Source organism: Salmo salar, chromosome 04 (assembly GCF_965601325.2).
Source record: "Salmo salar chromosome 04, fSalSal1, whole genome shotgun sequence".
Classification (NCBI taxonomy): Eukaryota; Metazoa; Chordata; class Actinopteri; order Salmoniformes; family Salmonidae; genus Salmo; species Salmo salar.
Window position 1 is genome coordinate 21,397,377 of NC_138294.1, and position 24,182 is coordinate 21,421,558.

The 24,182-nt window shown below is 46.2% G+C and overlaps 2 protein-coding genes across 3 annotated transcripts; one reads left to right on the forward strand and one right to left on the reverse strand.

Annotated features, from left to right (window-relative positions):
• Window positions 1-846: 846 nt before the first annotated feature.
• Window positions 847-21,000, reverse strand: LOC106602377 (glutamyl-tRNA(Gln) amidotransferase subunit B, mitochondrial). 2 transcript variants are annotated; one of them, XM_045716603.2, is made up of 13 exons: window positions 20,788-21,000; window positions 19,328-19,481; window positions 19,039-19,152; window positions 15,456-15,654; window positions 14,832-14,954; window positions 10,569-10,682; window positions 7,551-7,635; window positions 6,581-6,625; window positions 5,734-5,926; window positions 5,241-5,374; window positions 4,092-4,170; window positions 3,336-3,470; window positions 847-2,819 (listed from the first exon to the last, which is right to left on the reverse strand). In XM_045716603.2, the coding sequence occupies exons 1-13, from the start codon at window positions 20,952-20,954 to the stop codon at window positions 2,694-2,696; spliced, it is 1,668 nt and encodes a 555-aa protein (XP_045572559.1). In that variant the 5' UTR covers window positions 20,955-21,000; the 3' UTR covers window positions 847-2,693. The 2 variants fall into 2 exon arrangements, with proteins under 2 accessions (XP_045572559.1, XP_045572561.1); XM_045716605.2 differs by having other exon boundaries at window positions 19,328-19,396; window positions 20,788-20,992.
• Window positions 21,001-21,112: 112 nt separating this feature from the next.
• Window positions 21,113-22,247, forward strand: LOC106602394 (dCTP pyrophosphatase 1). Its single transcript, XM_045716606.2, has one exon. The coding sequence runs from the start codon at window positions 21,233-21,235 to the stop codon at window positions 21,779-21,781; it is 549 nt and encodes a 182-aa protein (XP_045572562.2). The 5' UTR covers window positions 21,113-21,232; the 3' UTR covers window positions 21,782-22,247.
• Window positions 22,248-24,182: the final 1,935 nt, after the last annotated feature.

Genomic DNA, 24,182 nt, shown 5'->3' on the forward strand with positions numbered 1-24,182 from the left:
ACACAGGGAAAACACATTTTTCCTTCCTCTTCTTTCGCCCAGAAGTGGTTGTTTTCAATGGTTTGTTCAGTGGACTCCACTGGCCTCATTTAGTAAACAATCCCCCCTCTAGCCCTGTTCATACCTGGTTCTAACATTCAGCCTTTGTCCTGATCTTGTCCAATTCTGATTGTGGACACATTTTTCGACGATTAAAAGACTCATTGTGATCAGATCTAAGTGTAAACGGACAAGATCAGGACGAATGTTAACAGCAGGTATAAACAGGGCTTCTGACAGCCCTTCATCCAGTGACCCAGCTTCTGTTCAAAACTAGGTCTTCTTCACAGGCACTGAAACAGCAGCCAGCCACAAACCCTCTTTTTTTTAAATCAAGAAGTCCAATTGTGTTATGTACAATACCTCTTAAATAGGTCACTGCATACGACATTCAATAGAAACAAAGGGGATGAATGGGAGGCAACTACCTACGTTACCAAACTGAAGTCACATGCACACAGCCAACCAGTATTGAATTACAGCGTGATTTGCCAAAACTCAATATTCAAGCCATCTGAATGTAAAAGAGATGCCTAACTCTAGAGACATGCATAGAAGGCGAAAGGATAGAGATGTATCTCCTTCACTTGACAGCCACAAGGGGGCGCTCACTACTCATGACTACTTCCCCTCTCTCTCTCCTCTGACTGAACACTGACCTCTAAATCATTCCTAATCCGATCCATTTTAGAGGGAGTATCAGGAGATACATTGCATATAGTACTTCAGTCCGCTGTTGCTCTCCTGATTCATTCCAGTGCTGCCAGAGGACAGTGATAAAAGCAGAAAGATGACTTCTGGGACGACTCCCAAACTGCCTGGTAATGGGCCATACCTTTATTAGCTGTGTTCTGCCATGGGTGGGTTCAGGGTGTTCCAAACTGCAAAGGGATTCCAGAATGTCTGAATGTCTCTGCTTAAAGTGTGATTATCATGGAGGAAGTGTATGCCATCCCATTCCCTTGACAGTTTTAGATGAAGTACAGTGAGGGAAAAAAGTATTTGATCCCCTGCTGATTTTGTATGTTTGCCCACTGACAAAGAAATGATCAGTCTATAATTTTAATGGTAGTTTTATTTGAACAGTGAGACAGAATAACAACAAAAAAATTCAGAAAAACGCATGTCAAAAATTTATAAATTGATTTGCATTTTAATGAGGGAAATAAGTATTTGACCCCCTCTCAATCAGAAAGATTTCTGGATCCCAGGTAACGAGCTGAGATTAGGAGCACACTTTTAAAGGGAGTGCTCCTAATCTCAGCTTGTTACCTGTATAAAAGACACCTGTCCACAGAAGCAATCAATCAGATTCCAAACTCTCCACCATGGCCAAGACCAAAGAGCTCTCCAAGGATGTCAGGGACAAGATTGTAGACCTACACAAGGCTGGAATGGGCTACAAGACCATCGCCAAGCAGCTTGGTGAGAAGGTGACAACAGCTGGTGCGATTATTCGCAAATGGAAGAAACACAAAAGAACTGTCAATCTCCCTCGGCCTGGGGCTCCATGCAAGATCTCACCTCGTGGAGTTGCAATGATCATGAGAATGGTGAGGAATTAGCCCAGAACTACATGGGAGGATCTTGTCAATGATCTCAAGGCAGCTGGAACCAGTCACCAAGAAAACAATTGGTAACACTACGCCGTGAAGGACTGAAATCCTGCAGCGCCCACAAGGTCCCCCTGCTCAAGAAAGCACATATACATGCCCGTCTGAAGTTTGCCAATGAACATCTGAATGATTCAGAGGACAACTGGGTGAAAGTGTTTGGAGCTCTTTGCAGATCTTTGGCATCAACTCAACTCGCCGTGTTTGGAGGAGGAGGAATGCTGCCTATAACCCCAAGAACACCATCCCCACCGTCAAACATGGAGGTGGAAACATTATGCTTTGGGGGTGTTTTTCTGCTAAGGGGACAGGACAACTTCACCGTATCAAAGGGACGATGGACGGGGCCATGTACCGTCAAATCTTGGGTGAGAACCTCCCCTCAGCCAGGGCATTGAAAATGGGTCGTGGATGGGTATTCCAGCATGACAATGACCCAAAACACACGGCCAAGGCAACAAAGGAGTTGCTCAAGAAGAAGCACATTAAGGTCCTGGAGTGGCCTAGCCAGTCTCCAGACCTTAATCCCATAGACAATCTGTGGAGGGAGCTGAAGGTTTGAGTTGCCAAACGTCAGCCTCAACCTTAATGACTTAGAGAAGATCTGCAAAGAGGACTGGGACAAAATCCCTCGAGATGTGTGCAAACCTGGTGGCCAACTACAAGAAACGTCTGACCTCTGTGATTGCCAACAAGGGTTTTGCCACGTACAAAATCAGCAGGGGATCAAATACTTTTTCCCTCACTGTAAGTGTGTTTGGGAGGGGATAAGTGTGCACACTCCAAAGAGAATTAGAATAGATGTATGTACACAAATAAAGTTACAATACAACTGCAACAACTTAAAGGTGGTTACGGTGCCAGAAGACAACATGACAGACAGTTGATTTAGCAACAATAATCCTCTTGACCAGAGGACATGATAACTATGATGAACCCATAAAGATGTCACGCTTGCTGCCTCTTGGACCAGTTTGATATTCCACCAGGCATATGAAGGTTGAGGCAGTCAAGGTGGCCACAGACAGTGTTAGTTAGTCCTCAGGAGGTCTTCTGCTCCAGGACGGCCCGTACCAGGACTGGGTCAGCCCTGCCTTTAGTCTCCTTCTGGACCAGACCCATGAGCTTGTTCAGAACCTTCTTGTTCCCACTGCGGATGGCTTGGACCTGTAGGGGGAACAGTAACAGCAGACGACACAACAGTAGTAGGCCTGATTACCAACAATGACGAGACAGCCTACAGGGGGGAGGTGAGGGCCCTGGAGGAGTGGTACCAGAAAAATAACCTCTCTCTCTCTCCTAATGGCAATAAAATGATGGAGCTGAACGTGGACATCTGGAGACACGAACTTAGTGGAGAAGGTGAAAAGCTTCAAATTCCTCGGCGTACACGTCACTGACAATCTGAAATGGTCCACCCACACAGACAGTTTTGTGAAGAAGGTGCAACAGCACCTCTTCAACCTCAGGAGGCTAAAGAAATTTGGCTTGGCCCCTAAGACCCTCAAACTTTTACGGGTGCACAATTGAGAGCATCCTGTCGGGCTGAATCACCGCCTGGTATGGCAACTGCACCGCCCCTAACCGCAGGGCTCTTCAGAGGGTGGTGTGGTCTGCCCAACACATCACCAGGGGCAAACTACCTGCCCTCATTGTGGCAGCTCTTGCCCAGGGAGGCCTCACCTGGTCTGGGTGTGAGTCCACCACCTTCTGGCAAATCCTGTGGATCTCTGTACTGTCGTTGACCATCCCCAGGTCCTGCTCCTTGACGATCTGCTGGGCCGTTTTACCTGGGGTCTTCCACAGCTCCTGGAACACCTGTATGGAGCAATGAAACACTCAGGTTAAACCCCAATTGAAAATGATATAATATACGCTGAGGGTACAAAACAATAAGGACACCTTCCTAATATTGAGTTGCACCCCCTTTGCCCTCAGAACAGCTACAATTCATCAGGGCATGGACACTACAAGGTGTTGAAAGCGTTCCACATGGATGCTGGCCCATGTTGACTCCAACGCTTCCCACAGTTGTGTCAAGTTGGCTGGATGTCCTTTGGGTGGTGGACCATTCTTGATACACACGGGAAACTGTTGAGTGTGAAAAACCCAGCAGCTTTGCACTTCTTGACACACTCAAACCAGTGCGCTTGTCACCTACTACCATACCCCGTTCAAAGGCACTTAAATCTATTGTCTTGCCCATTCACCCTCCGAAGGCTTAAAAATCTTTCTTTAACATGTCTCCTCCCCTTCATCTACACTGATTGAAGTGGATTTAACAAGTGACATCAATAAGGTCTCATAGCTTTCACCTGGATTCACCTGGTCAGTCTATGTCATGGAAAGTGTTAATAATATTTTGTACACTCAGTGTAGTAACACATATGGACATTGCATTAAATGTTTTGGATGTTATGCCATTTTGTTATCCCTCACCTGCTTGGCGATAGAAGAAGAGATTTGTCCATTCTCCTGGAGATTCAGTATCTGGGCTAGAGCTTGAGGAGAGATCGGACTGAGAGAGGGAGCAAGAGAGAGAAAGAGAGACATATGAGAGAGAGAGTTACAGATATGAGAGAGAGAGAGACAGATATGAGAGAGAGCGCGAGAGACAGAAATGAGAGTTACAGATATGAGAGAGAGAGAGACAGATATGAGAGAGAGAGCGAGAGACAGAAATGAGAGAGAGACAGATATGAGAGAGAGAGAGCGAGAGAGAAGGAAGAGAGAGAGAGAAGACACAGGAGATGTCATTAGACCCAGTCTATCCTCTCCTGTGTGACGGTGTCCATCTACCCCAGAGTCACTGTGCTTATAATGAGAGGCTATTTGGCCCCGTCTCTCTCTGTGACAGCCCATTGCCACCTACAGGGCACATGATCATCAGTTCTGACACGAATCCCCGAGTCAGACACACACTGAGCCAGAGACACATACACACTGACTGAGTTATGAACGGAAATATGAATAAACAAACACGTGAATCCACACATAGTCAACATCCACTCTCACTTTCTTCAAAATGACAAAAAGGCACAAACACCCACCCATCATCCACTAGTTCTCAGACAAAAGACATAAAACATCATACTTCTGTTTGATCACAGTCTTAGAACAGTCTGGAGTGTAGGATAAAAACAGTAATATAGAAAAACAACTCAAAACACTCAGCTTATTACCCAGATATATTCTCTATTCACATTCACGGCCTGCCATAGCAATAATGGAAGGTATCAACACGAAGATAGATAGGAAACATCGCTGGGGAAAAGCACATCAATGATGCTTCCAGTATGGAAATGATTTCAGGCCTCCGTCTAGCCAAGACGTTGGATGCTGAGATAGGATCTTCAACATGGGGTTTGAAGGCAACGCAAGACTGAAAGAGTAGAACGGAGGAGGAGGAGGAAGGGGAGGAGAGACATGATAGGAGTTTGGGAGGGGGGGAGGGAGAAGAGGGCGAAACAAGATGAAGGGTGTAGAGGAAGAATGATAGGGATGAGGTGGAGAGGAGAAAGAGAATGACTGAGGCTAGAGTAGGGCACAGAGGAAGAGGATGAGGAAGAGGACGACTGAGTGTCTCACCTCTGGCTGACACTCAGGTTCTGTTGATGGAGGAGGCCCTGCAGCTCGTTCATCACCCAGCCAATCACCTTTCTCGGCCCAGCCTTGGTCTCCCTGACGACGGCCTCAAAGTAGTCCATCAGCCCGTCCTCATTCTACAACAGGAGACCCAATGAAACACACTCAATAATACTGTATATACAACAATCTACTGCGCCTTGCTGGACAGAGGCAGAAGTGCAGACAGGGTAACTGGCTGTGCAAGAATAGGTTACTTTGGGTAGTTATTAAATTGAGAGACAGTGAGGGAGAGGGTACAATGGAGAGATAAAGGAAGAGGGGGAGAGAGGGGGAGCAGAAACGAGTGCCAAAAAGTGGGAGGGAGAGAGACAGACAGGAAGACAGAAGATGAAAGCCAGAGAGATGGACTGAGAAACCTACCTACCATCTCCTATAATTAACTTGCTCAGTTGGACGTTAACAGACACACCTACATACTGTAGTAGTCACTCACCACCAGGGTGAAGCTGTGTTCGGGGAGGATGCCGTAGGTCTCCACCAGCCTCTGCCTCCTGACGCTGGGCAGCTCCGGCAGCCTCTCCCTCACCTCCTCCAGAACCACCACCTGGCTGGGGGCAACACCAGGGGGGGCTGTAGAGCACGCCTCGTACACCATCAGAGGAGGCAGGTTGGGCTCCGGCATGAACCTGGAGGGGGAGGGGGGGGAGTAAGAAAGATGGAGAGAGAAGAAAAGAGAGAGCGAGGGGAGAGAGAATAGGTGGGAGAGAGAAGAGAGGAGAGGTGGGAGAGAGAAGAAAGGTGAGAGAGAGAGAGGAGAGAGCGAGGGGAGAGAGAAGAGAGAGGAGAGGTGGGAGTGCATGTGTGACAGAGGGAGCACCCAGAGCGGGCACGGTTAAAGACAACAGAGGAGCGAGGGAGCGAGAAAGAGAGGCAGGAGTGAGATAAGATAGAGATGGAGCTGTTATCAGCAGTAGAGAACGATAAGAGCGGAGTGCTGGCTGTATCTCTGCAGGCCTCCTAGACGACACAGTGTCACACGGTCAGACAAAGGGCTGTCTCTACACACAAAACACACACACACACTCTTGTGTGACTGCGTCGCACGCTTACTCTCCGTCACAACTCTTGCTAACTGAAGCGTTAGGGCCGCGAGGTGGCGCATGTTTATCGGGATGTCCATCTACTGGGCCCCTAGCCACGATGACCTCTCTCCTCTCCTTCCTGTCTCGCTCCCCCTCTTCTCTCCACGCAGGCCCTACAGCAGTGATCGTATAATACCACACACCGTGCTGGAGGCTGTGCTGCTAGAACATTCTGAAGTGAATATGAGATGTACTCACCTGTAGTCCTGAAGGCCCTCCTTGTCTCTCATTGGAATGGTGTGACTGTAAAACACAGGGCAGGAACCACATGTTATGGCTTTGAGGTACTGTATAACGATAGTGTTTCGCTCGTTATAACAGTTACTACGGCAGATTGTTCATGTTGAAGAGGCTGTAACTATGGGCGAGGGCCACAGGTGTGAGGTGAGGGGCCCCCAGTCATTCTGTGTATTTCTGGACCATGACAGAGCTGTGGGCCTTTGCTGTCAAACACACTCTATCAGGGCCAGCGCACGCACGCACGCACACGCACACACACACACACACACACACGATGGTGTTATAGGCAAGTTGACGTTTATTGTCACGAGTCTTGTCCTGGAGGCAGAACTGAGCGATTTCCCCATAGATAGGCCAGCTGCAAAGTCAAAATTGGCTTTTTGTTCTTCATTTAAGGTTCGTGTTAGGCATCAGGATATTAGCAGTGTGGTTAAGGTTCGGTTTAAAATCAGATTTTATGACTTTGTGGCTGTGCCAGCTATTGACCACTCTGCAGAGCTGCCTCCAGAACAAGAAAAACGCTAACTTGCGCATTAAAGGCAGGCCCCAGCTGTGTGAAGAGCAGCTCATTTCATGGGCTTTACAACCCTCGCTAGCACGCTGGTCCACAACACCAGACACTGACTGACTCCAAGTGGCCTCATTCATCCTCCTTAGTTACTAAAACCTTTTCAAATCAACCCCAGAAGAGAGAATGTCTTGAGATCAAATATCACACTGGATATGGGAATACGGTGTTGAATTATAGGGGGGGTTGAATATCTGACCCAAATAACTATTAAAACCCTGAAGAGATGCATCCTGTGTATATTGTACCTTATCCTGTGAAACATCATATTCTTAGTCAATAGACATTTTTGACATGTTATCAGAAACACTGTAACGTAATGGGACTTGTCAGCTTGACTTGGTTCTATAAGCCTCTTACCCAGTCTTGCCATCAAACGACCGTGTCTCGTTCTGCACCGTGCCGCCGCTCTCCAGGACAAACATCTGTCTCTGGATCTCATAGTCTGTTGATGCACACACACACACACACACACACACACACACAAGGCCTGTTCAGAAGCAAGCATCCAGCCACTGGCACGGTATTAGATCCTCCCAACATCTGCCATGACACATGGCCATGCCTGAAGTCTCCTAACTGCTGCTACATTAGTTCTCTGTGACAAACGACTATCTGGAGTTTTGACTTTTAAAAACTCTTTATCACTTCTCTGCACTAAGCTAAAATGGAAGTCTACTCTTGGGATAAATAATGCAAGCGGCCAAGTCACTTCGTATCACACCAACTGTTAATGGCCTGCTGCTCCCGGTGAAGAATTCCAATGGCCCCTATGACTCTCCACTGTCTCCAGTAAGTTGGAGAGGAAAGAAAAAAGTTTGATGGGAAACTCTGTAGAAGTGGAATTAGTGTTGAGGGAAATCTATTGTTCCGTAGAAAGCCAATTTAGCCTAAGTTAGGCATACAGACTGTGTGTGCTCAGTTGTTCACTGAAACAAATGGTCAATAAAGTTGTATTCTATATCTTCCTGAGTTTGTGTGGGTAGGAAAGGCCTCGTGCTTTCTCGTCCATGTTAACTCTCCCTCTACACTAAACGTCTCTTCAGAAGACTTTCCATCTTCAGTTCCTGTCAACAGAAAGCCTCTTTCTCTGCTTCCTGTGGGCAGAGAGAGTGACGACTACCTTTAGGGATAAAACACCTCAGAAAGAACAAATCATGGAAAGACGTATGAAGTTGAGACAAGGGGAGGTTATGGCAGTTACACTGAGTTGTCTGAGAGAACATTCACACAGGCGAAGACAGATAAGGCCGGTTGTGTGTGAGCCTCATTTCTGTGTGTGTCTGTGTGTGTGTGTGTGTGTGTGTGTGTGTGTGTGTGTGTGTGTGTGTGTGTGTGTGTGTGTGTGTGTGTGTTTATGCCTCATGTTGTCTCTAATCTTTGACTCCCAGTTTGACTTGCAGTGCACGCATAATTACACAGCCCTCCATCAGACGACTGTTTCAGAAAGATGACAGCCCATGAAAAGGATTCCATGCTGTTCGCTCTTTTTCTCTCTTTCTGTGTGTGTGTGTGTGTGTCTAATTCCCTGAGTGCTCATCCAACTAGCTCATTCCAGACCCACTGGGTTGCGACCGCTTCACTTCAGTACCTCCACTAACTCCCACCAATGACAATGAGGATATACCCTTCACACACTATCGTGCCAACCTGAACCAAACTGTTCTGGCTCAGATATTGTCTATTCACATTGTCCTTTTCGGCACGGTTCCAGCAACTATGGTGAAGGCTTTAACCAGGCCAGCTCAATACAGCTTGGTTTGGCTCGGCTCAGTTTGGCCGGAGATACTCTATAACATAGTCTATATAATGACGAGATGGTCTTGTCCCTGCCCTGACAATGGGAGTCGTTGTCGCAAAGACGGAAAGGCAGGCGGGAGGAGGCAAGATTAGATGGGAACATTCTAGCCAAAGAGAGGGCAGATACACTTGTGAACAATAGACAACTCCAATATACATGTTTTCCCTCAAAGTTGCTGAGATGCCACGTGCGTCCACTTATATATATAAATGAAAGTATGTGGACACCCCTTCAAATTAGTGGACACCAGTTGCTGACAGGTGTATAAAATTGAGCAAACAGCCATGCAATCTCCATAGACAAGCATTAGCAGTAGAATGGCCTTACTGAAGAGCTCAGTGACTTTCAACGTGGCACCGTCATAGGATGCCATCTTTCCAACAAGTCAGTTCGTCAAATTTCAGCCCTACGAGAGTTGCCCCGGTCAACTGTAAGTGCTGTTATTGTGAAGTGGAAATGTCTAGGAGCAACAACGGCTCAGCCGCAAAGTGGTAGACCAAACAAGCTCACAGAATGGGACCAGCGAGTGCTGTAGCGCGTAGAAATCATCGGTCATCGGTTGCAACACTCACTACCGAGTTCCAAACTGCCTCCAAAAGCAACATCAGCACAATAACTGTTCGTCAGGAGCTTCATGAAATGGGTTTCCATGGCCGTGCTCATGAGCAATGCCAAGCATTGGCTAGAGTGGTATAAAGCTCGCTGCCATTGGACTCTGGAAAAGTGGAAACATTCTCTGGACAGACAAATCTGGGTTTGGCGGATGCCAGGAGAACACAACCTACCCCATTGCATAGTGCCAACTGTAATGTTGTTGGAAGAGGAATAATGGTCTGGGGCTGTTTTTCATGGTTCGGGCTAGGCCCCTTGGTTCCAGTGAAGGGAAATCTTAACGCTTGTAGACGATTCTGTGCTTCCACTTTTGTGGCAACAGTTTGGGGAAGGCCCTTTCCTGCTTCAGCATGACAATGCCCCCGTGCACAAAGCGAGGTCCATACAGAAATGGTTTGTCGAGATCGGTGTGGAAGAACTTGAATGGCCTGCACAGAGCCCTGACCTCAACCTCATCGAACACCTTTGGTATGAATTGGAACACCGACTGTGAGCCAGGCCTAATCGTCCAACATCAGTGCCCGACCTCACTAATGCTTTTGTAGCTGAATGGAAGCAAGTCCCCGCAGCAATGTTCCAACATCTAGTGGAAAGCCTTCCCAGAAGAGTGGAGGCTGTTATAGCAGCAAAAGGGGGGACCAACTCCATATTAATGCCCACGATTTTGGAATGAGATGTTCAACGAGCAGGTGTCCACATGCTTTTGGTCATGTAGTGTATATCAGTACATTCGTAAAACAACCTAAACATTATGCAACTTCTATTAGGTCAAATAAGCCTCACTTAGAAAATTAGCTATCACATTTTTTTCTTACCAGATCCGACCCCCTCTCATAGACCTCCATACAAAAACAATCCCCAGTTGGTGTACTTATCGCCGTATTCTCGCATTGACGCGAGTGGAGCTTCTCGCTTCGCCTCTCTGGTTTGGCTCAGTATTGTGAAAAGCCCTCTGCAGCACTCACCTATGGCCCTGGCCAGGTTGCGGGCACTGTTGATGTTCTTGACCTCAGTCCTGATGCCCCAAGGATCCCCAGGTCTGTGGACGGACACGTTGGCATCCACTCTCAGCTGGCCCTCTATAGGAAGAGAGAAGGTGTGAGACAGCTGGCCCTCCATAGGAAGAGAGAAAGTATGAGACAGCTGGCCCTCTATAGGAAGAGAGAAGGTATGAGACAGCTGGCCCTCTATGGGAAGAGAGAAGGTATGAGACAGCTGGCCCTCTATAGGAGAGAGAAGGTATGAGACAGCTGGCCCTCTATAGGAGAGAGAAGGTGTGAGACAGCTGGCCCTCTATAGGAGAGAGAAGGTATGAGACAGCTGGCCCTCTATGGGAAGAGAGAAGGTATGAGACAGCTGGCCCTCTATAGGAGAGAGAAGGTATGAGACAGCTGGCCCTCTATAGCAAGAGAGAAGGTATGAGACAGCTGGCCCTCTATGGGAAGAGAGAAGGTATGAGACAGCTGGCCCTCTATGGAAAGAGAGAAGGTGTGAGACAGCTGGCCCTCTATAGGAGAGAGAAGGTATGAGACAGCTGGCCCTCTATAGGAAGAGAGAAGGTATGAGACAGCTGGCCCTCTATGGGAAGAGAGAAGGTATGAGACAGCTGGCCCTCTATAGCAAGAGAGAAGGTATGAGACAGCTGGCCCTCTATAGCAAGAGAGAAGGTATGAGACAGCTGGCCCTCTATAGCAAGAGAGAAGGTATGAGACAGCTGGCCCTCGATAGCAAGAGAGAAGGTATGAGACAGCTGGCCCTCTATGGGAAGAGAGAAAGTATGATACAGCTGGCCCTCTATAGCAAGAGAGAAGGTATGAGACAGCTGGCCCTCGATAGCAAGAGAGAAGGTATGAGACAGCTGGCCCTCGATAGCAAGAGAGAAGGTATGAGACAGCTGGCCCTCTATGGGAAGAGAGAAGGTATGATACAGCTGGTCCTCTATGGGAAGAGAGAAAGTATGAGACAGCTGGTCCTCTATGGGAAGAGAGAAGGTGTGAGAGCTGGCCCTCTATAGGAAGAGAGAAGGTATGAAACAGCTGGCCCTCTATAGCAAGAGAGAAGGTATGAGACAGCTGGCCCTCTATGGGAAGAGAGAAGGTATGAGACAGCTGGCCCTCTATGGGAAGAGAGAAGGTATGAGACAGCTGGCCCTCTATAGCACGAGACAAGGTATTGAGACAGCTGTCCCTCGATAGCAAGAGAGAAGGTATGAGACAGCTGGCCCTCTATAGCACGAGACAAGGTATTGAGACAGCTGTCCCTCTATAGGAAGAGAGAAGGTATGAGACAGCTGGCCCTCTATGGGAAGAGAGAAGGTATGAGACAGCTGGCCCTCTATAGCAAGAGAGAAGGTATGAGACAGCTGGCCCTCTATAGGAGAGAGAAGGTATGAGACAGCTGGCCCTCTATAGGAGAGAGAAGGTATGAGACAGCTGGCCCTCTATAGGAAGAGAGAAGGTGTGAGACAGCTGGCCCTCTATAGGAAGAGAGAAGGTATGAGACAGCTGGCCCTCTATAGCAAGAGAGAAGGTATGAGACAGCTGGCCCTCTATAGGAGAGAGAAGGTATGAGACAGCTGGCCCTCTATAGGAGAGAGAAGGTATGAGACAGCTGGCCCTCTATAGGAAGAGAGAAGGTGTGAGACAGCTGGCCCTCTATAGGAAGAGAGAAGGTGTGAGACAGCTGGCCCTCCATAGGAAGAGAGAAAGTATGAGACAGCTGGCCCTCTATAGGAAGAGAGAAGGTATGAGACAGCTGGCCCTCTATGGGAAGAGAGAAGGTATGAGACAGCTGGCCCTCTATAGGAGAGAGAAGGTATGAGACAGCTGGCCCTCTATAGGAGAGAGAAGGTGTGAGACAGCTGGCCCTCTATAGGAGAGAGAAGGTATGAGACAGCTGGCCCTCTATGGGAAGAGAGAAGGTATGAGACAGCTGGCCCTCTATAGGAGAGAGAAGGTATGAGACAGCTGGCCCTCTATAGCAAGAGAGAAGGTATGAGACAGCTGGCCCTCTATGGGAAGAGAGAAGGTATGAGACAGCTGGCCCTCTATGGAAAGAGAGAAGGTGTGAGACAGCTGGCCCTCTATAGGAGAGAGAAGGTATGAGACAGCTGGCCCTCTATAGGAAGAGAGAAGGTATGAGACAGCTGGCCCTCTATGGGAAGAGAGAAGGTATGAGACAGCTGGCCCTCTATAGCAAGAGAGAAGGTATGAGACAGCTGGCCCTCTATAGCAAGAGAGAAGGTATGAGACAGCTGGCCCTCTATAGCAAGAGAGAAGGTATGAGACAGCTGGCCCTCGATAGCAAGAGAGAAGGTATGAGACAGCTGGCCCTCTATGGGAAGAGAGAAAGTATGATACAGCTGGCCCTCTATAGCAAGAGAGAAGGTATGAGACAGCTGGCCCTCGATAGCAAGAGAGAAGGTATGAGACAGCTGGCCCTCGATAGCAAGAGAGAAGGTATGAGACAGCTGGCCCTCTATGGGAAGAGAGAAGGTATGATACAGCTGGTCCTCTATGGGAAGAGAGAAAGTATGAGACAGCTGGTCCTCTATGGGAAGAGAGAAGGTGTGAGAGCTGGCCCTCTATAGGAAGAGAGAAGGTATGAAACAGCTGGCCCTCTATAGCAAGAGAGAAGGTATGAGACAGCTGGCCCTCTATGGGAAGAGAGAAGGTATGAGACAGCTGGCCCTCTATGGGAAGAGAGAAGGTATGAGACAGCTGGCCCTCTATAGCACGAGACAAGGTATTGAGACAGCTGTCCCTCGATAGCAAGAGAGAAGGTATGAGACAGCTGGCCCTCTATAGCACGAGACAAGGTATTGAGACAGCTGTCCCTCTATAGGAAGAGAGAAGGTATGAGACAGCTGGCCCTCTATGGGAAGAGAGAAGGTATGAGACAGCTGGCCCTCTATAGCAAGAGAGAAGGTATGAGACAGCTGGCCCTCTATAGGAGAGAGAAGGTATGAGACAGCTGGCCCTCTATAGGAGAGAGAAGGTATGAGACAGCTGGCCCTCTATAGGAAGAGAGAAGGTGTGAGACAGCTGGCCCTCTATAGGAAGAGAGAAGGTATGAGACAGCTGGTCCTCTATAGGAAGAGAGAAGGTGTGAGACAGCTGGCCCTCTATAGGAAGAGAGAAGGTGTGAGACAGCTGGCCCTCTATAGGAAGAGAGAAGGTGTGAGACAGCTGGCCCTCTATAGGAAGAGAGAAGGTATGAGACAGCTGGCCCTCTATGGGAAGAGAGAAGGTATGAGACAGCTGGCCCTCTATGGGAAGAGAGAAGGTATGAGACAGCTGGCCCTCTATAGGAGAGAGAAGGTATGAGACAGCTGGCCCTCTATAGCAAGAGAAAAGGTATGAGACAGCTGGCCCTCTATAGCAAGAGAGAAGGTATGAGACAGCTGGCCCTCTATAGCAAGAGAGAAGGTATGAGACAGCTGGCCCTCGATAGCAAGAGAGAAGGTATGAGACAGCTGGCCCTCTATGGGAAGAGAGAAGGTATGATACAGCTGGCCCTCTATAGCAAGAGAGAAGGTATGAGACAGCTGGCCCTCGATAGCAAGAGAGAAGGTATGAGACAGCTGGCCCTCGATAGCAAGAGAGAAGGTATGAGACAGCTGGCCCTCTATGGGAAGAGAGAAGGTATGATACAGCTGGTCCTCTATGGGAAGAGAGAAAGTATGAGACAGCTGGTCCTCTATGGGAAGAGAGAAGGTGTGAGAGCTGGCCCTCTATAGGAAGAGAGAAGGTATGAAACAGCTGGCCCTCTATAGCAAGAGAGAAGGTATGAGACAGCTGGCCCTCTATGGGAAGAGAGAAGGTATGAGACAGCTGGCCCTCTATAGCAAGAGAGAAGGTATGAGACAGCTGGCCCTCTATAGCACGAGACAAGGTATTGAGACAGCTGTCCCTCGATAGCAAGAGAGAAGGTATGATACTGCTGGCCCTCTATGGGAAGAGAGAAGGTATGATACTGCTGGCCCTCTACCACCAGCCATGTTCCCCTGGTGTGTTAGTGAGTGTGTGTGTGTCCAATGCAGGCCTCCCCACCAGCCATGTTCCCCTGGTGTGTTAGTGAGTGTGTGTGTGTCCAATGCAGGCCTCCCCACCAGCCATGTTCCCCTGGTGTGTTAGTGAGTGTGTGTGTGTCCAATGCAGGCCTCCCCACCAGCCATGTTCCCCTGGTGTGTTAGTGAGTGTGTGTGTGTCCAATGCAGGCCTCCTCACCAGCCATGTTTCCCTGGCAGGTCCCTAGAGCCTGCAGTATGAGCTGCATCTCTCTGACGGCTGCTGCTGCCTCCTCTCCACAGCTCATGTCTGGCTCCATCACCAGCTCCATCAGTCCCACACCTGGAGGGAGAGAGAGATGTTACATACACTCCCCATATGCCTACATAGGATTTGGCTAGCCAGTCCCTGTTCTATCTAGATCTGTATATACTAGTTGGAGCTCTATGGTAGACTCCTCTTGGAGTCTATGAGTGTTTGAACTATGGTACCTGCTCTGTTGAGGTACACCGATGGGAAGCTAAACTCCATCTACCTGCTCTGTTGAGCTACACCGATGGGAAGCTAAACTCCATCTACCTGCTCTGTTGAGCTACACCGATGGGAAGCTAAACTCCATCTACCTGCTCTGTTGAGCTACACCGATGGGAAGCTAAACTCCATCTACCTGCTCCGTTGAGCTACACCGATGGGAAGCTAAACTCCATCTACCTGCTCCGTTGAGCTACACCGATGGGACGCTAAACTCCATCTACCTGCTCTGTTGAGCTACACCGATGGGAAGCTAAACTCCATCTACCTGCTCTGTTGAGCTACACCAATGGGCAGCTAAACTCCATCTACCTGCTCTGTTGAGGTCTATAAGGGTCTGGCTCCTGTAGTCATCGTGGAGGCTCTTGCCACTGTCCTGCTCCAGCTGGATTTGTTTGATCCTGACACTCTTGGTGACCACCGTGTTCCTCTTACGGCCCCCCAGGTGACTGTAGGTCAGGGTGCCGTCCACAGCGATGGGCAGCCTCTGTTGGGTGATCTGGTAGCCCGCCTGGATGGAGGAAACACATTAAACTACAAAAGGTCAATTCTGTGAGCTTGCTTCAGCTGTCTAAATGTGTCTCATTTATCAGGTATGTAATAGCCTGGTCTTATATGCTGTATAAACTTGACATTTGGCATGACAACGATTATAGGTATTACCTATAGAGGACTCCTCGCAAACAGATCTGGGACCAGGCTTAGGTATTTAATTACAGCCACTATATAATACAATTAAGTCATTTATATTATAGACACTATAGGAAAACATGGGGTTAATACCGAAATAAACTTGGCCTGCATAATCAACGATTTACCATTACAATTAACTTGGAAATAACCTTAAGTATTTCAAGGGGTCAAGAGTGTTATGAACAAAATAGCAATCCATGCATTAAACATGAGCTAAGATTCATCCATTAGTTATTTACTTTGGGGGGGGGATAATAGGCCCCTAAAACTGGTTACTCCAACTCATTATTATGCGGTTGGAATATTATTGTTGTTTCGTTGAGAGGGGTTCAAAGTCAAAAAAGCGAACTGAATGAATATTTTATCTGTTCTCTTATTCTGAAGAGCCACTGTGCTGGCTGCCGCTATTCCACAAGTGAGTACGGTAGCGCTATGCCCCGTTGCCACGGCAACCGTCGCTAGAAAAGACTAAACATTCATCATATTTATTGGCATGCCGACGGAAGAAAAAGAAAGGGAAGGAATAAATATGAGCAACAAAAAAAAAAAAAGAGAGAAAAAAAGTGAATTAACCATAACCATCTGTGTGTTGTTGTGTACCTGATCAACAAATCAATCATTGGCAACAACACAAGCATAATGGACCACGTGAGACATTCCATTTTATCTCAGCGGTGTACTATAAATACAGGATTATAGCATTAAAAGATGCTGATTTCTCCCTTTCTAGAATAATCAATTCACTCATAGAGCTCTGTCAGTGTCAATGCAAATGTGATTCATTAGCGCAAGCGCCTCCTAGTTAGCATAGTGTATGCATTGCTGTTCACACACAGGCTACATTAGTTAGCTTAGCACCCACCAAAATGGTGGATCATTTGCAATTCCTGCATAATCACTGAAGGGGTGTTGGTGCTTTGTATAATGAAGGGCAGCTGAAGTTGGATGCAGACCAGTGGTGGTAAAAAAACTGCTACTGGAAGCCTCTGGGTCCTTCAAGCTCTTCTTGTCACACCCCAGCCCCAAAGCCTAATGAGCAGTCTGGTATTAAAGCACTCAGTCGGTTCAGGAAAGTAAATCCAAACCTGAGAGCTCTCTCTCCAACTAGACTGCTATTTGTCGTTTTCAGATTCAGCTCACTGAATCTAAGCTTCCTTCAACGGATTCATGATTCGATGCACCAAAATATTCCCCTCTACAACCCTGGATTCAACTAGGCCTAGCTACTGTACATCCACGTCCCACGAAACAGATCCATTTGAGTCATTAAATAGTCGTCAGGGATAAACGTCTGCACAGAAAACACTCCAGAAAAGTCTAATTATGCATATCCGCTAGTAGCTTAGTGTGAAGCTGCTGGTGCATGTTATTAAGAGGCTAGCTGTTATAACACCTGCCTGCCACTTCAATTCATTCCTGCTGCTGGTCAGGCAAGCGCATCATAAATCATGTAATGAGCAGCAGTGCGTTCGTTGTGTGAAATTAAATCATGGAACACATCAATAATGCACAACTCCATACATGTGTTCTTAATAAATGCATGTTTTATTTTTTTTATATATATTTTTTAAATGTCCTCGTTCTCTCTACTTCAACAGGCTGCTAGTAAAATAATTTAATAGAGAATGTGCTGCTTAATGCTTCGGTCATCATGGCTATTGTTTTCTCTCTCTACATATCATGAAGAGAGCATGAACATCACTCCCAACTGAATTTAACGCATTAGCAGGATTCATTATGCAATATAGGCCTTTTACTCTCCATCCCTATTCCCTGTCTATTTCCCAGGCCTGGTAAAACACAAGTGTTGTCTACAGCGTAAGCAAAAACATATTTATAAGCATTGGTATTACTTGTGGGCATGGTGAACATTTAAAATCTTAACTGGCACTATGGTTTCAACAGCGCATGTTTTAACATAACCCAGAGAGAGAGAGAGAGAGAGGTGATGCAACACTCAGTAAGCAGACCGAAAAATCTACAACGGGGAAACAAGATGAGGTGGGATTTGGGAATAATCCTTCGGCTTCCTGCTGGGACTTCACCCCTGGGATACATGTCGGAGCTTTTGAAATCAATAATCTACCTCTGCTGTGAGGAAGGATTATGCAGCTGTAGCCTCACGATAACATTATTACCAATGAATCTGACTGCTGGGTTCGAAGACAACTCAATCTTCTAACAATCTAGGCTTGGCAGGCCTTGTGTTGATCATATGCTTTCATTCAAAAGATCTAGAATGACTTAGGCCATCATGCCATCTAGTTCATTTCTTAATTGACAGGATATTGACGTACCATAACATTAAGACAACTGCACTGACAACCCGACGATCAACAATCCATTCCCTGACCCCACAAAATAACCCTCACAAGCTACTCTATTGGTCATTAGAAATGACCTTGACCTTAGGACAAAGTTAGGGAAGCTTTTGAAACTCTTCACTCATCTAATACAGGAAAGGTATGGATTGCACTGTAACAGACAAATCTTCTAGCCGTCTTGTCATTTTCTTGAGAGTGGAAAGTCACATTATGGTATAATACCGCTAAGGCACTTAAATTATTCAAATTCATCCTTTTCTCAGGTCCACAATTTCTCATCATCAGCTCGTCAAGAGTAATGTCAGGGTCATTTCTTTCTACACAGGTCACATTAAGCTAGGGCTGCCCATCTTTCCAAAGTGAAATGAAACGTTTTGGGAGGCTTTGTTGGGCAATTGCTATTGAATCTCTTCGACTCTTCCAATGACATGTCTTGATGTCAAGGTCATAAAATGTCAGTCATAACGGCACTAAAATTACCCAGGAGCGCCTGGCAGCAAGGTGAGGGTGAATATCACTTGGCCGCGACTTGACTTCTAACAGCTAACAGGAGGAACAGAAGCTGTCATTTGGCTAGATATCGGTGGCAATATGCTTTTCTGCCGGTTTAGCCAGACTCGTCACTATTAAATGATAGCCTAGCTCAGGGACAGGGAGGAAGTAAAATGGGAAAGTTACTTTGGGGAGAGATGGCTGCTTTGACCAATGAGAGCTACTTATTAAAGGGGGAGTAAGTTGTCTCCTCTGTGATTTAGGCCGGGTTACTGTATTCAATAACTTTGTAAAAACTGCCGATGTAGCCTAAAAAGGGCTTTAGAAATAAATGTGATTGACGATTGCTTGTGATTGGAGGATAGATGCGGTCCGGGTTGACTTACAGGAAGGTCAGCGTAGAAGTAGTGCTTCCTGTCAAAGAGAGACTTCCTGTTGATGGTACAGTTAAGAGCCAAACCTGTCATCACTGCAGCCTCCACACATCGTCTGTTCAGCACCTGAAGAGGAAAAAGAAAGGAACTTGGTCAAATGACTATGTACATCGGCATATTGTAGGCTAGGTTACATAGACCAGATTATGTTATGATGGACAACTGTATTATTACGCAACGAATAGACAAACAACCTTTATTGACATGAGGCATGTTTCTCATTAGATGCACGATAACTCACAGGTAGAGTTCCAGGTAAAGAGGCATCAAAGAAGGACACCAGGGAGTTAGGTGGAGCCTGGAACCCGACCTGGGAGCCAGAAAACAGCTTGGTGTTGGAGTGGATCTGAGCATGGATCTCCAGACCCACCACACCTACCAGCTCCTGGGGAGCACTAGAAGCACACATACACAGTCAGAGAATTGAACACTTACAAATGGGAGGCCACTATATCAACTCCACAATTTCATTTTCTGAACTGACTAATAGACTGGACTTATGAATAGCTAACTGCCTGGGTTGTCTGTTATAGGAGTTTACAGTGCAGCATTCTAGACAGTTCTGTTGGTGGATTTACTGCCGCGTTCATAACAGGGACCTCGGAAATCTCCAACTTCAGTGCGTTCAAAACAACTGGGAACTGGGGAAAAACAAGCTCCGATTGGGATTTTTTTATTTTTTTTAAATCAACAACAACAAAAAATCGATATGAACAGTCATCCAACTCTGAACCATTTCACTGGTCACCCCCAAAGCCAATTCCTCGTTCGGCCGCCTGTCCTTCCAGTTCTCTGCTGCCAATGACTGGAACAAACTGCAAAAATCACTGAAGCTGGAGACTCATATCTCCCTCACTAGCTTTAAGCACCAGCTGTCAGAGCAGCTCACAGTTCACTGCAACTGTACATAGCTCATCTGTAAATAGCCCATCCAACTACCTCATCCCCATACTGTTATTTATTTTGCTCCTTTGCACCCCAGTATCTCTACTTGCACACTCATCTTCTGCACATCTATCACTCCTGTGTAATTGCTAAATTGTAATTATTTCGTCACTATGGCCTATTTATTGCCTTACCTCCCTTGTCCTACCTCATTTGCACACATTATATATAGACTATTTCTATTGTATTATTGACTGTATGTTTGTTTATTCCATGTGTAACTGTGTGTTGTTGTTTGTGTCACACTGCTTTGCTTTATCTTGGCCAGGTCGCAGTTGTAAATGAGAACTTGTTCTCAACTAGCCTACCTGGTTAAATAAAGGTGAAATAAAAAAACTCGGGCCTCTTTCTAGAGCTCCGACTTTCCGACCTAAATATAACTGACGTCATGAGTTCCCAGTTGTTTTGAATGCGGCATATCAGCAAAACTTTAGTGACATCATCATACCTAATCAAAGTCATTCAGAATCCCTGTCGAGACAACCTGTGAGGATGCTCTGAAGGCAGAGAGGGGTAAGAAGGACAATATTTACATATTTATAAAGGAAACTATCATGCAGACGAATAGCTATAAATAAACTGCATGGAGGTTTTTAACTAACAGCAATGTTTGCAACGTCTAAATACGGAAGGGAATGTGGTTATGAATGATGTGCGACTGCCATCCTCGCTAACTAGCACAGGCGCGCACACGATACACAAACAGTGCACATCAGTGCGAGCTAGCTAACGTTAGCATTCACTCCGTGGACCTACCTTTTCCGTTTTGTTTGGGCTTGACTCTGGCATCGGGAGACAGACATACATATTCTCCTTATCACACACCAACTGTGCCTTTGGTAAGTAATCGTTGGATAAAATATTGCAATTTGTTTATTGATATTACATAGCAGTGCAGTCATTCCTGCAGAGGAGCCTGCCATTTTTAGCCTTTCTATTTAGGCTATTATGGTAGTTGTAGTCATAGTAAACTTACTTTCACACAAAATACGAGGGCAAGTGCCTTTAGGAAAACTCAACACCCCACAATGCAACACATGTAATGCAACCCATATTTCGAATTTCCGGCGATGTATGTGACATTTTCCGGGTACAAGAGCAGCGTTTTTGTGGCGGGAGTTTTCCCCATATTGTTGTCAAGGTTGGTTGTTTACAGCGAAGTAAGTGTTGATCCGTGCAATAGTTTGGTGTAAAATTGGCAATGGCAATGAACGGCGATGGAGTGCATGGACTGGACAGAGAGACGGTGGCCCCATCTGAAGCTAAACACACCAATGGCACTCCTAGCAAGTCAAAAATAGCTTGTGAAAACGGCGAGGCAGACATCCACGCTGCCAAGCAAAATGGAACCAAGAGAAGAACCCCAACTGATACGTTCTCTTTCACTGCCGAACCTACCATCGAAGACATACGACGGATGCAAGCGGAATTTACTGACGAGCGAGACTGGAACCAGTTCCACCAACCCCGCAACCTCCTGCTAGCTATGGTCGGAGAAGTTGGCGAGGTATCGGAGCTGTTCCAGTGGCGTGGCGAGGTGACCGAAGGACTTCCCGGCTGGACCGACTCCGAGCGCGAGCACCTGGCACATGAACTCAGCGACGTCCTCATCTACCTAGTTGAGCTGGCAGAGAAATGTCATATCGATTTACCCCAAGCAGTGCTGTGCAAAATGGCCCTAAATAGGCTGAAGTACCCTGCCAGCAAGGTGCATGGCTCGTCTAAGAAGTACACTGAATACAAGGACTGAGCGATTGCATGCTGTCATGCCCAATTAGCGTAATGAATACACCCCTGCATTTACAAAGTAGGCAAGAACTGAAAAATACTGTTCAACTTCAGTTAATGGCAATGGAGAATGTTTATACCTTTTATTTAGGGCACTACTGTATCTCAATAGTTGGTCAAACTGCCCTTAACTGCTTTTAGTTTTATAAAGTGCGTTTTGAATCAGTGTTTTTCTTTAACTATACGGGTATTCATCTTTTGACTTCCCTCTGGTTTGTTATTTTAACTGTTCCCCAAAGTCAAATCTATATGCCCTTGTAAGAAGTCAATTTTATTTTTTCATAGTATGAGTAACTACATTTAAATCTCTTAAATCCATATTGTTGTCAATGATCGATGGAAGCTATGTTCTTTTGTTGCTTTAAATTCAATGCATGTGTGCAACTGATAGAATCTTCCACCCAAAAGTAAAAGTGCCTTCAACTATACTTGCTGTCCTGCAGATGCTATGTAGTTTATGTATATTGACTCTAATGCATTCCAATCAGATTTAATCACTATTTCCTTATTTACTTCCCTGGGAAATTAGCTACAATGGGAGATGGGGAAATGAACACACGCACACAACGCTACTATGGGAGATGAGGGAAATTAGTGAGTTACTCTTGTAACTGTTTATTTTGATAAGCAGTCTGTTAAACAGTAGTGTTTCATGGCCCCAGGCCTATGGTTAGCGATCCAATATGTCGGCTAGCCAATGTATATTTGGACACATCCGATGGTTTAATGAGCTCCAAGTATACTGAAAAATATAAATGCAACAATTTCAAAGATGTTACTGAGTTGCAATTCATATAAGGATATTAGTTGATTGAAAAAATTCATTAGGCCCTAATATAGATTTAACATGAAAGTACAGATACTTTTTTTTTTTTAAAGGGTAGGGGCGTGGAGTCAGTATCTGGCATAACAACCATTTGCCTCATGAAGCGCAACACATCTTCACAGAGTTGATTAGGCTGTTGATTGTGGCCTGTGGAATGTTGTCCCACTCTTCAATGGCTTTGTGAAGTTGCTGGATACTGGCGTACATGTCTATCCAGAGCATCCAAAACATGCTCAGTGGGTGAGTATGCAGGCCTTGGAAGAACTGGGACATTTTCAGCTTCCAGGAATTGTGTACAGATCCTTACGACATGGGGCTGTGCATTATCATGATGAAACATGAGGTGATGGCGGCGGATGAATGGCAGGACAATGGGCCTCAGGATCTTGTCACGGTATCTCTGTGCATTCACATTTCCATAGATAAAATGCAATTGTGTTCATTGTAGCTTATGCCTGCACATTCCATAACCACACCGCCACCATGGAGCGCTCTGTTCACAATGACATCAGCACACCGCTTGCCCACGCAACACCATACACGCTGTCTGCGGTTGGGAGGCCGGTTGGCCAAATTCTCTAAAATGACTTGAGGTGGCTTATGGTAGAGAAATTAACATTCAATTATCTAGCGACAACTCCTGAGCGGTATGACGGCTACATGGTCCCATGGTGTTTATACTTGCGTACTATTGTTTGTACAGATGAACGTGGTACCTTCAGGCATTTGGAAATTGCTCCCAAGGATGAACCAGACTTGTGGAGGTCTACACATTTCTTTCTGAGGTCTTGGCTGATTTCTTTTGATTTTCCCATGATGTCAAGCAAAGAGGCACTGAGTTTGAAGGTAGTCCTTGAAATACATCCACAGGTACACCTCCAATTGACTCAAATGATGTCAATTAGCCTATCAGAAGCTTCTAAAGCCATGACATAATTTTCTGGAATTATCCAAGCTGTTTAAAGGCACAGTCAACTAGGTGTATGTAAACTTCTGACCCACTGGAATTGTGATAGTGAAATAATCTGCCTGTAAACAATTGTTGTAAAAATTACTTGTGTCATGCACAAAGTAGATGTCCTAACCGACTTGCCAAAACTATAGTTTGTTAACAAGAAATTTGTGGAGTGGTTGAAAAACGAGTTTTAATGACTCCAACCTAAGTGTATGTAAACTTCCGACTTCAACTGTATATTGCCAAGACTGTTTTTGGCTAGTCTGTCCAGATTTTCCACCCCTTTACACTTGCACACATCTGTCATGGATCTAAAAGCATTTGATTGGTGTAATTGTTGGCTGCAGGGAGTTTCCACCATTGTTATATCCGTGACGGGAAGTGTGAAATTACAAACTCTGGGAAAAGGGTGGAGGATTGGGAGGCAGCCTGTCTGTGTCAAGTCAGTGTAGACCCAACCACAACAAGTTTTATTAGTTGTATGTTCAGGATGCACACCGTATACACCGTCCAATGAAATGCTTACTTGCAGGTTCCTTCTCGACAATGCAACAACAATAAGAAATAAGAAAATATAAGAAT